The sequence below is a fragment of the Mesoplodon densirostris genome, chromosome 13, assembly GCF_025265405.1.
Source record: "Mesoplodon densirostris isolate mMesDen1 chromosome 13, mMesDen1 primary haplotype, whole genome shotgun sequence".
In the NCBI taxonomy this organism is placed as follows: domain Eukaryota; kingdom Metazoa; phylum Chordata; class Mammalia; order Artiodactyla; family Ziphiidae; genus Mesoplodon; species Mesoplodon densirostris.
The window spans coordinates 88,861,230-88,878,195 of record NC_082673.1 but is presented as its reverse complement, the minus strand read 5'-3'; the positions used below and the strand labels follow the sequence as shown (position 1 = coordinate 88,878,195).

The window sequence follows — 16,966 nt, the reverse complement described above, 5'->3', positions numbered from 1 at the left end:
CTGGTTCTTAACACGAATTTGCTAATGAATGGATGTGGGGGGAGAGATGGATGAATCAGTGACTGGGAGGTAACACTGGGCTTTGCTCTTAGAAAGTCACACCTTTGGCTGTGTGAAGAGTGGAGTCTGAGCAGTGAAGAGTGGGGGGAGGCTGGGTCTGGGGAATTCCTCCCACGTGAGGCCCAGAGGTTACTTCCTGCAGCTTCTCAGCTCAAGGGCCCTCCTCTAAAGGCGTGTCTTTCTCCACACAGGACATGTTCCAGTAGACCGTAACTGCGTCTGTTCCTGGCCCAGAAACGCTTGTTCTCAAGCACGAGAGAGCCATGGGCGGCCTGCAAGGGAGCGTCGTGGCCCATCTCCTCTGGATGCTGCTGCTCTGGAGTGGGGACGGCAGCTGTCAGGCCCAGAGGGCAGGTGGGGCTGGAGGCTGTGCCAGGCTGAAGACAGAGCCGTCTGTGTGCGCGTCCGTGTGTGTGTGGGTGTGGGCCTCGGGGTGGGCTAGCGCCTGTGTGTGAGAGAATGCGGGTCATCACAGGGGAGGTGTCAGCTGTCCCCCAGCTGGTGTGTGTCATAGTCGTGCAGCTGGGGCATGTGCATGTGTGTGTGAGTATGTGTGTGAGAGTGAACACGCCTTTTTCTTTTTTTTTAAAAATTTTTATTGGAGTATAGTTGCTTTGCAATGTTGTGTTAGTTTCTGCTGTGCAGCAAAGTGAATCAGCTATACGTATACATATATCCCCTCTTTTTTAGATTTCCTTCCCATTTAGGTCACCACAGAGCACTGAGTAGAGTTCCCTGTGCTCTAAAGTAGCTTCTCACTAGTTATCTGTTTTATACACAGTGGTGTGTGTATGTCAATCCCAGTCTCCCAATGCATCCCATCCCTGCTCCTTCCCCTCTTGGTATCCTTAAGTCTGTTCTTTATACATGTGTCTCTATTTCTGCTTTGCAAATTAGTTGATCTGTACCACTTTTCTAGATTCCACATATAAGTGATATTATATGATTGTTGTTTTTCTCTTTCTGACTTCACTCTGTATGACAGTCTCTAGGTCTATCCACATCTCTGCAAAGGGCACTATTTCGTTCCTTTTTATAGCTGAGTAATACTCCATTGTATATATGTACCCCATCTTCTTTATCCATTCCTCTGTTGATGGACATTTAGGTTGCTTCAACACACGTCTTGTGTCGATCATAGAATGTGTTGAGGGTGTGTCTCTGTTGAGCGCATACAGGGTTTGGGGACAGTGGGCAGGTTAGTGCCCTGCTGCGTTGTCCGGCTCTGTGAGGACATTGGACCACATCCTGGGGGGCATTGGATGTCCTGGAGTCCAGCCAGAAGAGGCGGCTGGGACAGTGAGTGGACGGGAAGTGGGGAAGTTATCGTAGCAGAGAAGGCCCGGGTGGGAGGGGGTGAGAAGTGACAGGAGGGTTTGCCCACCTGTCTGAGGGCCTCCTGGGAGGAGTCACTGTCAGTGGGGGACATGGGGAAGGGGTCAGGGACCTGAGCTGGTCTGGTCTGTATCACAGCACCCAGCCCAGAGCCCGCGCACTGCGTCCACGGCACACAGCTGGACCAGATCTCAGGGAGAGCGCCTGTCACTATACGGCTGGGTGTAAGATGCTGCCCCCGTTTTACAGATGAGAAACTGAGGTAACAGATGCCCACTACTGTATTTAAAGTAGATAAACAACAAGGACCTACTTATAGCACAGGGAACTATATTCGATATCTTGTAATAATCTATAATGGAAAAGAATTTAAAAAAAGAATATAGATATATACATCTATATGCATAACCGAATCGCTTTGCTATACACCTGAAACTAACACAATATTGTAAATGGACTATACTTCAATTTTAAAAAGTGTTGAAAAAAAAAAAGAGAGGCTCCTATCCCCCTACCTCCATCCCCGTGAGGCTGGGGGACACAAGAAGTGCTGAGCCAGAGCCAAGCCCTTTATCCGGGGCCTCCAAAGAAGACGAAAAACAAACAACAGACCCCAGAGGCTTGCGTTTCTCCATCGTTTTACAAAGTTCTGCTTTGCGTGAGCCTCACAAAGCCCGGCTGTCTAGAAAGACAGTGATGAGTGTGGGCGTCCTGGTTTTCATGGGAGGAATGTGGGGCTTCCTAGGAGCTTTCTGTGTCCCCTGGGATGACCCCACGTGCCCAGGCGATACCCAGGATTATCCAGTTCAGAAGTGGGAAGGCCCAAGGACCTTCTGTCCGTGCTCTCATTTCACAGAGTGGTGGCCCAGGGGAAGCAGTCGCCTGCCGGGTCACAGGGCCCTTGCCTGTGGCAGAGCCAAAGCCAGAAGCCAGGACCCTTTCCACCACACCTCTTCATTCTCACCTGCCCAAGACCCAGCCTGTTCCCTGGCCTCCAGGAGAAAGTGGCCCCTTGGCGAGGCCTCCTGCACAAATGAACCTTCTGCAGCCTAGAGGATTACAGCCGCAGGGCGGGCCCTCCCTGGCCCGCAGCAGCAATTATTCTGATCAGGCTGGGACATCATTGTCCCAAAGACAAAAGCATGACCTCTTGTGTCAAGAAGAAACACTCCCCAGGAATTATCTCTGAGTCTACACATCTGGACGGACACACTTCTAAAGCTCTAATCCTGTTAGGGGATCAATCCTGCGAAAGCAGGGATTCATCTCAGCTCCTCAGTGGATCGGACTTGGATTTTAAAAACTAGAGGGGAAGGTAGATGTGGAAAATTCAAGGGAGGCACTGGCTCAGGGCAGGATAAGAAGTATTTGTGTGTGTGTGTATAAATATGCCTCGCTTTATTTTTCTGTTTTTTGAACTTAATGCATTGCTTGTAAACACAAAACCAGAAGTACAAAGGAATACCATTCACTCATGGTTCTGCTTGCCAGAAATAAGCCATGTTTCTTTTTGTAGCTTCTCTCGTGAATACACAGTTGTACACAGAGACACACATGCTTTTCATACCCAACAACAGAGTGGAAAATGTATCCACATTGGTAAATAAGGGTTCCTGTCAGGCCCGGCCACGGCTGTGGCGGCTTCCTGGCATCCCACTGAATGAGCACAGGAGGAGTTTTATTTAAGTAGTTCCCTGTGGGTGATCATGGAGGTGGTCTCCAGGATTTTGCTTGGCCGTACTGCCATGAACTTCCTTATACATCTTTATTTTTTTCCCCTTCCATTTATCTGCTAGTTTGCTTCAGTTAAATCACTGAATCTGGAATTGGTGGATCCAAAGATACCCTCTTCTGTAAAAGGCTTTTAGGACCCTGACAATGGGGTGACAAACCCCATGGCCACTTCTTGAGCCCACAAAGGCACTCTCCTTACACTCTCACTGGCTACCACGGTCTCTCTGACTTTTTCCAGTTGGACAGTTTAACAAAGTGGGATTCTTTTTCTTTTTTTGGTTTGTATTTATTTTATTTTCACTAATCAGATGTTTGTGCCAGGTGTTCCCAAAGCCTGATCAGCTGCTGCTGTTGGCATGGCCAAGACTCAGATTCCAGAAAAATCGAGACAAGGGCATTTTGATGGTTCCCCTGTATATTTGTGCAGCACTTTGGAGTTTAGAAGACACTTTTCCTCATATTATCTAACTGTGAAATGGGGACGAACAAGCTCTCTGCACAGGGCTGCCCTGAGGATCAGAAATAAATTATATAGTGCTGCATTTTGTTTAATCAAAAGCATCACATAGCTTATATAAAATTTATATTTGTAAAAATATAAGCATATTTTTTATAGAGCACTATAGAGCTTCTAAAATATATGAATGCAGTCTATCTTATATGATTTCTAATAGTGAAATACTTTTAACTGTTTAACTATCTGACAAGAGAGAACTGGCTAAATAAATTATGCTTATCCCTGCAGTGGGATCTCTGCAGCCATAGAAACCGGCATTATCACACTGGAAATGGGCTCCCAGAGCATCGCTGGATGCGGTAAAACCAGCTGATATATCAGTGCGTCTGGTACAGGCCCACTTCCATCGATAACTATGTGGAAACAGAACATAAATAAATACACCGTGGGCTAGCAGTAGTTATCTCGGAGCAGATGGAAATACGAGTGTTTAAAGATTTTTTGATTGCCTTTTCTGCTTTTTCTGAAATGGGCGTGCATTATTTATAGTAGGTTTGAAAGATAACGAAGTCACTTTCGAACCAAAATAATGGGAATAAAGAAACGGGTACGGTAGTGTTCCATGATTGTCACTCACTTATATAAATATATATATATATAAGCGATATATAAAATTATATATATTTATATAACATCTATATATTATATAATATATAATTATATATGTATTATTCACTTATATACATATATAATTATATTATATATAATTATGTATATGGTATATTTTATATATCATTATAGTATATTATATATAATTGTATGTTATTCACTTTTAGAAATATATATAAACTATATGTAGTTCTATATTAGTGTATTTTATATTATATACAATTATATATGGTATCCACTTGTACAAATATACGTATTAGCTATATATATAAATATATATGTTAACTCTATCTATAGGCAGCTGAACCTCACAGCAACCGCGGGGAGACTCCCGGTCACGTGACCTTTAGGGACCCGAGGTCGGGGCTTTAAGGCAGCAGCCGAGGCCCCGCCACCGCCCCCGCGGCGAGGCCGAGTGGGCGGGGCTTGGAGGCAGGTCTTCGAGACCCGGATGACCACGCCTCCCGCCCCCAAGGACTTTGCCTTTCCTGCGACCCAGCGGCCCCCGTCAGCCTTCTTGTCGCCCCTGCAGGTTGCAAAACCGTCCACTACGACCTGGTCTTCCTCCTGGACGCCTCCTCGAGCGTGGGCAAGGAGAACTTCGAGAAGGTTCGGCAGTGGGTGGCCAACCTGGTGGACACGTTCGAGGTGGGCCCGGACCGCACCCGCGTGGGCGTCGTGCGCTACAGCGACCGGCCGACCACGGCCTTTGAGCTGGGCCGCTTCAGCTCACGGGCTGAGGTCAAGGCGGCGGCGCGGCAGCTGGCCTACCACGGCGGCCACACGCACACGGGCGACGCGCTGCGCTACGTCACGCGGCACAGCTTCGCGCCGCGGGCCGGCGGCCGCCCCGGGGACCGCGCCTTCAAGCAGGTGGCCATCCTGCTGACCGACGGCCGCAGCCAGGACCTGGTGCTGCCCGCCGCCGATGCGGCGCACCGCGCAGGCATCCGCATCTTCGCCGTGGGCGTGGGCGAGGCGCTGCGGGAGGAGCTGGAGGAGATCGCCTCCGAGCCCAGGGCCGCGCACGTCTTCCACGTGTCGGACTTCGACGCCATCGACAAGATCTGGGGCAAGCTGCGGCGCCGCCTGTGCGAGAGTGAGTAGGGACCCGCGCGGGGCAGGGCGGGGGCGGGACCCGGCTGCACCGCAGAGGGGGGCCCGAGGCCATCCGGCCAGCTCAGTAACTGAGAACTCCCCACCCCCAGTCCGGGCCCATCACCCAGGGTCCTGCCCCGTGGGCCCTGCGTCCAGGGAGGCAGAGGTGGAAAGAAAATTAAAGAGAGCTGGGTCCTGAACCCCGCCCATTCTGAGATACTCGGAGACTGGTTACGTCTCTTGAGTTGCAGCTTCATGTCTGCAATGGGGACATGTTAAGGCTGTTAAGTCAGAGCTGGTGCCTGCAGAGGCCTGGCCAGAATATCTGCACGCAGAGCTGAGAGATGTCGGGTCCTGCTCCTCTCCTGAGGGGTCGCAGTGAGAGGTCATGGAAGAACGGGGGCACAGACCGCTTTTGGGAACTGCCGGAGTCTGGGCAGGGTGTGACATGGTCAGATCTTTGTGCAGAATGGAATGCTGGCAGGACAGTGGAGTCCACGGAGCCCACTGCTGGTCCCAGAGGCCAAGGGCTCTTGACCTGGTGCCCTCTGAGATCACGCGAGGCCTCCGAGTTATTTGCCTGGAATCTTGACTGTGGCTGGGGATGGAGGATGGGAGAGGAAGGAGTATGTGGGCAGAGGGGGGCAGACAACGGGCAGAGGTCCAGGGGCCCCTGGGGCTCTGACCTGGATGCTGACCTCCAGGACCCTAGTGGGGTCATTCTGAGGCCAGCCCCCTCTCCAGGACAGGAGGGGTGAAGTGAGTTTCTCTTGTGCCAGCCTTTCTCCAGGTTCAGCCTCTGCCTGCTTCACTGGGGTGATGTTTCCTCCTTGCCGGGTAACTTCCGCCTCCAGGGCCCAGGCGGGGGCAGGGAGCAGAGTGTCAGCCTCTGTCTTGCTAACTTCTCTGGGGGACTGCGCCCTGGGTGGGGCAGCCCAGAGGGCCGCACCTGGGCAGGGGCAGGGGCCTGGGGCAGTGGAGGAGGGACTGGCAGTGGGAGCAGCTGGCCAGAGAGGCAGGTGCCTTGTCCCAGGGATGGGCTGGGCTTGCAGCTAACTCATGTCTGAGACTGGATGCCCTCGGTTTCTTGACCACTCTGTGGCTTTTCCTCTGCTTACTTATTCACAGATACTTACTGGGAGTCTCATGTTTGTGTGGCGTGACTTCTGAGCCTATAGAAAAAGATAAGACACAGCGCCTGCCCTCAAGGCTTTCCTAGTCTAGATGGTGGAAAAGACACCAAAAAAGGAATGTGATGGGTGGGGTCCTGCTGTGGTTTGGTGGATGGTGGCCCTGAGAAGAGGGAGGGCTTCCTGGAGGAGGTGACACTTAGACGGTTTAGAAGACAGAGCGTGAGCTTCAGGATGAGGTGGCCGCACTTAGTGAACTGGAAATGGCCAGAGGAAAGGAGCGGAGTGGAGGATGGTGGCTTTGTGTGATGGTCAAGGCCTAGATAAAGGAGGGCCTTGTGTGCAAGGCGAGGCGTTGGAGGCTTCTTGGCAGGGCGTGACATGGTCAGATCATTATACAGAATGGAATGCTGGCAGGACAGCTAGCAAGAGGGAGCCCCTTCACAAGACCGCTGGGGAAATTCAGAGAATGGTGCTGGGGTGGATGGCACATTGATGACGAGGCCCATTTTACAGATGAGGAAATTGATGCCCAGACTGCTGAGAGACGGTCACCTGCTCTACAGTGTGCAATTCATGGGCCATAGACTTCCTTAGTGACTTCATTTGATCCTCATTACAACCTCCTAAGATACAGATGCTCTTCTTTTTGCTGCTGAGGGCATTTAGAATGCTGAGATCATGGGCTTCTGGGCCCTCAGCAGTAGGCCGGAGAGGTGACGGGGCCACACTGGGGACGGGGAGGAAGGCAGAAGGAACAGCCCGGGCAGCGCCAGGCGAGGGCTTGATCTAGGTGCATATGCTCAAGGAATCCGGGCTGACAAGAGCCAGACGGTAGGTCACGGGCCTAGCCAAGGGGCAGACATCCAACGTGGTGGCTCAGGGTCCATGAGCACCCAGCTGCCATCCCAGAGCCTTGATTCAGGGACCTAGGAAGCAAGGCTGCTTCTAGACCCTACCCTCTGGCATTTCGTCATCCTGCCAGCCTGGGTTCAAACTGGTTCTGCATCTTGGCAGAGCAGCATGTAGATTTTGAAGAACTTCTGTGCCCAGGGGATGGTTTTGGGACTGCTTCCGACAACCCTGGAGAGGGCAGGCCACTGAGTCACGTTGCCCGGTGAATACAGTGGCGGGGCTGGGCACAGAGCCCGGGCCTTCGGCCTCCGCATGCTGGCCTCATCCCCCTGTGCCCCCAGAACACAGATTTCAGCACCACTGACCTTGGGTCTGAGTCAGGGACGATGATCACAGGTAACAGAAAACCCCACTCTAACTTGCTAAAAGAGTAAAGCACATTGACGTCACACAGGATGAAGAGGCCAGAGGTCGGGCAGCCTCGCACGGTGAAACCAGGCCCTCTCACTCTCCCTGTTGCCAGGCTCTTCTTTCTTGGTGTTAATTCTGATCTTGGCTGATGTGTGTGTTGGGGTCCCGGCAGTGAGCAGCGTTGACTGAAGAGATGCTGATGGGGGTTCTCTTTAGGGCAGATTGAGGTCACCGAGGGATGCCGAGGCACCGGGGATCAGCAGCAGGAGAACTGGCTGGTAGCAGGGATGGAAGTGATGCTGGGGCCCGTGGGGGGGGGGAGGGGCTGCCCGTCATAAGCGTGGTCTCCTCACCTCGGGGGGGAACACGGCTGCCCACTCAGCCATGACCCAGAGGGAGCGGGAAAGGAGCCCCTGCCTCACTCCCTGCCCGCTTGGCTGGCACTTCCCGTTGGCCTGACCTCATCCGACACCGGTCACCAAAGGGGCCAGGTGATACGGTGACAGGGGCCAGCCTCCTGGGCTCAGAGCAAGACGGAGAAGGAGAGCAGGGCTGTGGGAGGGAAAAGGAGCATCCAGCACAAGACAGCTCTGAGTGACCTCAGAGTCGCGAGAGTCTTTGGACCCACGAGAGGAGAGGGTGACCCACAGGCCCGGGTTCCGTCTGACTGGACGCCTGTAAGCCCTGCGACTGTTCCCAGCCCATCGCTGTGGCCTCCGAGGGGAAACAGGCTGACTATCTGGGGCCTAAACCACAGGACCCTGTTTGACGCTGGGGAGTGGAGTTAATCACCACCTCTCCTCCCTCAAGGAAAGGGGTCTGACCCAGGCAGAAACACCGGGGGCTATACCCACGGGGCAAGGGCTGCAAGCCCACCCAGCACGCCACACATCCACCGTGATAGCATTAGGAGAAACGCACGATTCTCTCTAGACAGGCTTCTCCGAATGCCTGAATAGATGAAAGATTCAAGTTATTCTTAGTCATCTAAAGGGAACCCGTTTTGTAAATACAGCTGTAGGCTGAGAGGGTCTGCTCTGTTCTGGGGACAGACGAAGCAAAATCTCTGCACAATTGCTTCAATTAGAAACAAAGCAAAACAAATAAAAAAGCTAACAGTAACATAGTGGAAGGCACGTAGTAGATTAAATCAAGGAGCATCACAGCATCCAGACAGCTAGAAATCTTTTGACACAGAGAGAGTACCTATGGGTGACTTCACAGCCTGAATCAGAGCTGTTCTGACAGGGGCTTCACACTGATGATCTGGAAATCGTAGACTAACAATGTGCGGTTTTGGTGTCGTGAGCAGTCCACCCAACCCCCTCATTCGTTCATTCCACAGCCGTAGTGGGTTCACGCTGATCCGTTCATTCATTCAACTTCAACCCAACCACGTGTTGTAAGCATTGGTTCAGTTCAGTCCATCCGTCCATCCATTCGTTCGGTCACTCATTCATTCAGCAATCACACACTGAGTGAGCCCTCTGCTGAGCACACGCCAGGTGCCCAGGATGCAGTGATGGATCTGACCTTCTTTTTCCTTGAGAAGCTTTTACCTACTGGAGGTAGCAGGAACGTGACAGATTATTACACCACGGACTGTGCACGCTGGTTACCACCTGCCACTGGAAGCTTCTGTTAGTTTATCGGCCTAGGAGCTGCCTTCACATGTAAGAATATAAGCTTCACGAGGGAAAGTCTGTTTCTTGCGGTGCCGGCGCCTGGAACAGAGCCTGGTATATGTAGGAGGAGCTGCCTAAATATTGTTTAACAGAAATCGAGAGCAGCGACCCGGCAGTTAGCTCTGTGCTCCCTGCTGCGCTTGTGGCGCTGTGCACATCAGAAGCACCCGGGCGCATTGACGTACCGCCTCCCAAATGCAAAGAATAAGAGTATTCAGCAAAGCGGAACCCATAGCCAGCAGTAACTGAGTATTTCACTGGTGCGTATTTTGGTAAGCAGAGACAAACAGTTGGATTTTTTTTCCCCTTTAAAAACAAAACCTTTATTTTATTTTTTTAACATCTTTATTGGAATATAATTGCTTTACAATGGTGTGTTAGTTTCTGCTTTATAAGAAAGTGAATCAACTATACATATACATATGTCCCCATATCTCCACCCTCTTGTGTCTCCCTCCCTCCCTCCCTATCCCACCCATCTAGGTGGACACAAAACACCAAGCTGATCTCCCTGTGCTATGCGGCTGCTTCCCACTAGCTATCTGTTTTATATTTGGTAGTGTATATATGTCCATGCCACTCTCTCACTTCGTCCCAGCTTACCCTTCCCCTTCCCCGTGTCCTCAAGTCCATTCTCTGCATCTGCGTCTTTATTCCTGTCCTGCACTCGTTCTTAAGAACCTTTTCTCTTTTTTAGATTCCATATATATATGTTAGCATACGGTATTTCTTTTTCTCTTTCTGACTTACTTCACTCTGTATGACAGACTCTAGGTCCGTCCACCTCACTATAAATAACTCGATTTCATTTCTTTTTATGGCTGAGTAATATTCCATTGTATATATGTACCACATCTTCTTTATCTGTTCATTTGTTGATGAGCATTTAGGTTGCTTCCATCACCTGGCTATTGTAAATAGTGCTGCCATGAACATTGGGGTGCATGTGTCTTTTTGAATTATGGTTTTCTCAGGGTGTATGCCCAGTAGTGGGATTGCTGGGTCGTATGGTAGTTCTATTTTAGTTTTTTAAGGACCCTCCATACTGTTCTCCATAGTGGCTGTATCAATTTACATCCCCACCAACAGTGCAAGAGTGTTCCCTTTTCTCCACACCCTCTCCAGCATTTATTGTTAGGAGCTTTTTTGATGATGGCCATTCTGACTGGTGTGAGGTGATACCTCGTTGTAGTTTTGATTTGCATTTCCGTAATGATTAGTGCTGTTGAGCATCCTTTCATGTGTTTGTTTGCAATCTGTACATCTTTGGAGAAATGTCTGTTTGGATTTTGAAGGCTGGTGAGGGTCTGGAGGAGGCAGGCCAGGAGGGGCTGAATCTTCCCATGACAGGACAGATGCAGAGGAAGAGGACCCTGACCCGACGCCCTGGGCGGTGAGCAGCACTGAGAGAGTCTGCTGTTCTCTGAACGCCAAACGTTTTGAAGGCTGATGAGGGTCTTTGCATTACACTCTCACTCTGTCTCCACCCAGCTCGGTTGGCGGGGCCAGTGGGGGGGGTGGCGGGTGTCCCGGCTGACGTTTTGCACGTGGGGAAGCCACCAGGGCTCTAGACCCGGGCTGGCCATCACATGTGTGCACTGACCAATCTGGGGCCGGTCTGAACTGAGAAGTGCTGTGAGTGACATACACGCCAGATTTTGTGGGTGTGGCATGAAAAGGAGAGTAAAGCATCTCACGCATATTTATTATATATATTGATTACATATTTAAATGATAATATTTTGGAAATTTAGGGTTTATACAATATATTCCTAAAATCAATCTCACCCGGTTCTTTTTACTTTTCAAAAATTGCGGCTCCTGGGCTTCCCTGGTGGCGCAGTGGTTGAGAGTCCGCCTGCTGATGCAGGGGACACGGGTTCGTGCCCCGGTCCGGGAAGATCCCACGTGCCACGGAGCAACTGGGCCCGTGAGCCATGGCCGCTGAGCCTGCGCGTCCGGAGCCTGTGCTCCGCAACAGGAGAGGCCACAACAGTGAGAGGCCCGCGTACCACAAAAAAAAAAAAAAAAAAAAAAAAAATTGCGGCTCCTAGAGGATCTCACTTTACGTATGACGCTTACCTGTGAGGCTCGTCTCCCCCTCTGCTTCCTCCTCCTTTTCCCTTGTTTTTCTTCTGTGATGCTGGTGCTGCAGACGGAGAAGTGAGGTCCGATCGCTTCTAGAGCCCATGCTTTCCAGCCAGCCTGGCTACGGAAGGGAGGAAGGGCCATTCTGGGGGGCAGAGGGGAAGCTGAGTCCCAGGTCAGGGCACAGGAAGTGAGGGGCCGGTGCGGCGGCCCCGCTCCTAAGGCAGCACAGCCTGGGGTCTGGAGGCAGTGGCCGGTCTGGCCTGGAAGCCCAGCTGGGAGTGACCGTGTGTGTGAGCAGGGGAGGGGTGACGTGGGGACAGGACCAGGCCTGGGATTGGGCAGCGCTTCTTCAGGGTGGCCATTGCAGAAGCTTCTCTTTGTCCAGATTGTTCCTGGACCACCCGTGGACCTGACCTGTCCTTCTCAGGCCTCAGTTCACCCCTGCTTAGAGCAGAATTCCTGGGCATATCCTGCTTCCCAAGTCATAGCTGCAAATAGGATAACTTAGTGCTACCAGTTGATTTTTTTCTAACACATTTATGGCTTACCCTGTTTGTCCATCCGTTCTCAGAATTAATAGGCACAGCACTTACGTTGGCGTTTAGACCTTAGCCACTCCTGATCAGTCGGTGACGTGGCTGGTTAGGATCTCTCCCCGAGGAAGCCCCACTGGCAGGGAGCAGAACTGGCAGTTTAACCCCATTCTGTTTGACCACAGGGCCTAAGTTCTTTCTGGTCACTGTGGATATTTAGGAAGCATCTTTAAATCCACCATGGCATTGAAGCCTCACCCCAACCACCGAAGTCAGTTTCCTGCTTTTTCTTCTTCTGTTGCTGATGGCACTGAGGGGCTCATCCAGGGTCACAGGCAACCAGACTCTCAACTCTTCACATAGCTCAGAATCCGCTGCTGCGAGTCTGAGTTTTTATTTTTTATTTTTTATTATTATTTTTTTTTCGCGGTACGCGGGCCTCTCACTGTTGCGGCCTCTCCCGTTGCGGAGCACAGGCTCTGGATGCGCAGGCTCAGCGGCCATGGCTCACGGGCCCAGCCGCTCCGCGGCATGTGGGATCTTCCCAGACTGGGGCATGAACCCGCGTCCCCTGCATCGGCAGGCGGACTCTCAACCGCTGCGCCACCAGGGAAGTTCCTGAGTCTGAGATTTTTCATGCTATCCTTCCGTAATCCTATTGGATGCCTAATTATTGAACCCTCCCAGTGCCTGGCCCAGGCCTGGCTCACGCACGGTGACCAGTGGCTGTTTGTTGAAATGGTAAATGAAGCTCACTGTACTTGAAGAAATCATCATCCCTGTCCCATAAATGAAAGATTCCGTGCACACCTAGGCGTGGAGGAGCGAGAGCAGCAGCAGCAGTCACGCGTGGCGGTGTTACGAGAGATGCACTTTCTAGCATCGCGACTTCCGTGGCCTCACCCAGTGGCCTCCCTTGAGATCTGCTCTGGCCCGTGGCTCACTGTCCCCCTGGCCTTGGGCTCATCCAGGGAAGCGCCTCCGTGTCACGGCATCAGTTCCTGCCCCTCTGTGACCTGATGAGGTTCCCAGGGGACTGGACCTCAGCCTGGCTTCCCGCAGAGCCTGGGGCGGAGGCCCAGCCCCAGAGCCTCATCTGTAATTAAGAGCTTTCTCTACCCCAGGCTCAGTCGTGGACATGAAACAACCTTTATATAGCTGATGGTGTGGCTGTCAGTGAGCTTGTGGCATGCCAGTGGCCGCAGCTGGGGGAGCCTCTGCCTACTTCTATTTTGGGGACACTGTTTGGTGGCCCTGACTCCCTTCCCCCTGCCCTTTAGCCCTTGGGTGTTAGTGTGGATGAGGGCACAGAAGCGGCCCCTTGTGCCTCTCTGGTTCATGACACAAAGCTTCCCTCTCTCTCTCTGTGTTGTGTGTCCATGTGCTATTCCAGTGAGTTTTGTCTCCTGGATGCAATACTTCCCATGATGACACAGAGAGAGAGAGAGACAGAGAGACAGACAGAGAGGCTTGTTTGGTGTGAGGCGGGGATGGATTTTATTGTTCTCCTGCAGTGGAAGAGACTGGAAAAACGTCGGCATCTCTACCCCAGCTGCGCATTTTGAGAGTGCGTGACTCTGCGTGTGTCCCCCGCCACTCCGAGGAGAGTCTCAGCTTTCTGTACTGGTTAGACCCGCTCACAGATGCAGCCGCTGTGATCGTAAGTGAGGTCAGTCTGGGGGCGGGTGCCGAGATTCCTTGAGAGGCTCTTTCTTGCTTTTGACTGTGGCTGTCACCACAGATGAGGGAATCGTTAGGTTCGCTTGACAATTTGTTCTATGCTTTGTTCTTCTTGTAGCAGAAAACAGTTTGAGTAAATAACACAACTTATTTGTGTCACTGGGACCAGGCTAGATAGACCTTGCAGGACACCAGCTCACAGCGGTGCAGGTCTCAGGGGTCTTTACTGCACTGTTGGGTTCTTTCTTCAGCACACATTGTTTGTTCCCCTCTTATCTCCCAGACATTGTTGTGAGGCGAGGGAATCACGATGGTGAATGATTCACCTGCGATCCTGCTTTTAGGGCAATACTTTCCAGAAAGGAAGGGAGATGGAGAAAAAAAAAAAAAAATCAAGTAAGCGGGAAGGTGATTTCATAGCGTGGTAAGTGCTTTGAAGGGAGTAAAGCAGGGCCATGTGACAAAGGGTCTCAGGTGGGAGGGTTAGGAAGGCCCGAGTTGATCCAGGAAAAGATCCGTGGGCCCAGAGTTCCAGGGAGAGGCAAGTGCCAAAGCCGAGGGCCTGCAGGAGGTGTGGTCCTGATGCTGGAGGAGCAGATGCTGGGGGCCGGGCTGGGGGCAGGGGCGGCCCAGGGCCCACGAGGAGAGCATCGCCACTGCCTCTGTCGGGGGCAGGTGTCGAGGCTTAGCTCTGCAGCCCAACTCGCCCAAGGCCACCTGCCAGGCGGAGGCCAGGAATCAGCCAGAAGCAGAGCGCACCTCAGCCCCCTGGACTAGTCTGTCCCCTCGACGGCCCAGAGATAACACCCACGGGGAGCCTGGGGCTGGCTGTTGGCATGTCTGGGTGGCTGGGTGTCCAGCCTGGGAGTTTCTTTGGGTCCGTCTCCCTTAGGACCTGAGTCTCGTAGTCATCAGAGAGGGGACAGCCCTGCTGGTGGCCTTGTCCTCAGTGACCAGGTCTTCCTGTCCTCACCCCTGTCTCCATCCCCACATCCCTCTGCGTGGCCTGGAGACTCAGAGGTGAACTCAGCACATACATACGTGTGTGCGTGCCTATGCACATACACCCCCCCCCATAAATCGTACATACCCTCTCTCTCTCTCACACACACACACACACACACACACACACACATGTATCTGGGAGCACATGTTCCCACGAGGCGACCCGCCCAGCTCGTCCTCCGGGTGGGCCTGAAGCCCAGGCAGAATCAGCAGCCGCCTCAGCTGTGGGTTTGGAGCGGCCACGCGGATGCCTGTGGCCTGGCTCTCGGGGCCACACCAACCTTGGGAAGCACGGCTGGGGCCCCGCCCTTGGCCCAAAGGTCACTGGGAGGGCCTCCCGGGTAAACTTGTCATGACTGAGGTCACCCCCTGGAAATAGTCATCGGGTTCCTTAATTCTGATTATGTGCTGGGGAATTTTATTAGAAAATTACTGAAAGTGAGGGAAAACTAAAAACCACCCATCGTTAATTTTTCATTTGTGTACATCAAGGAAGAAGAAATCGTCTCCCAGCTCTGCCCAGCCAGGCCCAAGCCTGACGAGGCCCCTGCCTGACTCCTTTCTCTGCTCCATCTGCGTGACCCCCTGTAAAAGCCCAGCTCTCCTGCCCTCAGCCTCTGCTGGTCCAGGGGCTATGGCTCGTCTCGTCCACACTTCCTAACCCGTGTGTCCCGCTCCACGTGGGGAGCAGGTACCCTCGTGTCCTGAGTTCTCCCCAGCCTGCCCGTCACTCTCTCCGCTTCTGGGTTCTGGTTTCTCATGGTGGCCGCACCTGTGGTACCGAGCTCCGTGTGGATCTGTCCCGGCAGCTCGATTCCCCGAGGAGGTTTGCACGTGCCCCGTGAGTCCCACAGTGCAGCCCGCGGGCTGGCGGCGGAGGCCGTGGCGCGTGCTGGTTCAGCCCCAGCGCCTGGAGCGGCCCAGCCTGCCTCCTCACCCTGGAGGAAGCCTCAGGCCAGTTCCCTAACCTCTTTCTGCCTTGCATGTTCACTGGTACAAAGAGGAGGATGGGGACATTTCCACCTTGTGGAGTGTTGTGAAGACCTCAGGGTTGGGATGTGGAAAGTGCTTAGCACAGTGGTGGCCCTGAGCACACGCTCTACAACTGTCTGCTCTTACAGTGTACCTTTGTGGGTGTGTATGATTTTTATGTATGTCTATATTTTCATCTGTCTCTATCTGTATGTGTATATGTGTATGTATATATTACTTTCCAGAAAGGTGACTGAGTTCCTACGCTTCACTTAAGGCAGTGTTTCTCGACCTCCTTTTGAGGGAACCTATACAGTAAGTCTCCTGCATACAAACAGGTTCCGTTCCGAGAGCGTGTTCCTAAGTCCAGTTTGTTCGTTAAGTCCAACAAAGTTAGCCTGGGTACCCAACTAACACAAGCGGCTCTACAGCACTGTACTGTAATAGGTTTATAATACTTTTCACACAAACAGTACAAAAAAACAAACACAAAAGATAAAACATTGTTAATCTTATGGTACAGTCCCTGAAAAAGTACAGGAGTGCAGTACAACAGCTGGCATACAGGGGCTGGCATCATCGGGTGAACAGGCCAGAAGAGTTACTGACTGGAGGAGGGAGAGGAGGTGGGAGATGGTGGAGCTGAAGGACCATCAGCGATAGGAGACGGAGGGCGAGCTGCCATTTCACTCACACGTGACGCTGATGGCACAGGTTCTGGCTCCTGGCTGCAACCAGATGCGCGTTCGCATCTTTGAAAGTTCGCACCTTGAAGGTTTACTGTAGGGGACTTGCTGTATAAGTGGGTTTTTTTCCTCTAATTGCCTCCTTCTCTGGAATTGTAATACCACACCTAACTGTCGGTCTGTTTATGCTGTTGGGTAAGGTTGGAGAGCCGCAGACCGTTGACATCGCTAAGATTTTTTTTCACCCGCTCCCTCAAAGCCAGTTTTACCTCCTTGGAGGCAATATTACCCCCTTTGAGAATGCATAATTTCGGGCATGTGAGAGGATTACAGGATGAGAATTCAGGGAAGGCCTGAGTTCGTAGCCTGCCCTCTGTCCCTCGGGAGCTGCGGTGACGCAGCATCAGGGCTCAACAGATGGACTGAGGTCTGAAAGCCCCAGTTAAATACAGGTTTCTCTGTGTGACACATTACTGTTTTAAGCTTTAGTTTTCCCTGTGAATGAAGACAGTAATATGACTACCTGATTTCTAGAGCCAAGAGAACACACACATAAAAGGCCCCC

General features: G+C 52.2%; 1 protein-coding gene across 1 annotated transcript in view; it reads left to right on the top strand.

The window, feature by feature from the left end:
* The first annotated feature begins 323 nt into the window (after positions 1-323).
* Positions 324-16,966, top strand: part of COL22A1 (collagen type XXII alpha 1 chain) — a 240,739-nt gene continuing 224,096 nt past the window's right edge. The window contains exons 1-2 of the mRNA XM_060116083.1: positions 324-414; positions 4,788-5,354. Coding sequence (XP_059972066.1) covers positions 324-414; positions 4,788-5,354 — 658 coding nt within the window. The remainder of the gene's footprint in view (positions 415-4,787; positions 5,355-16,966) is intronic.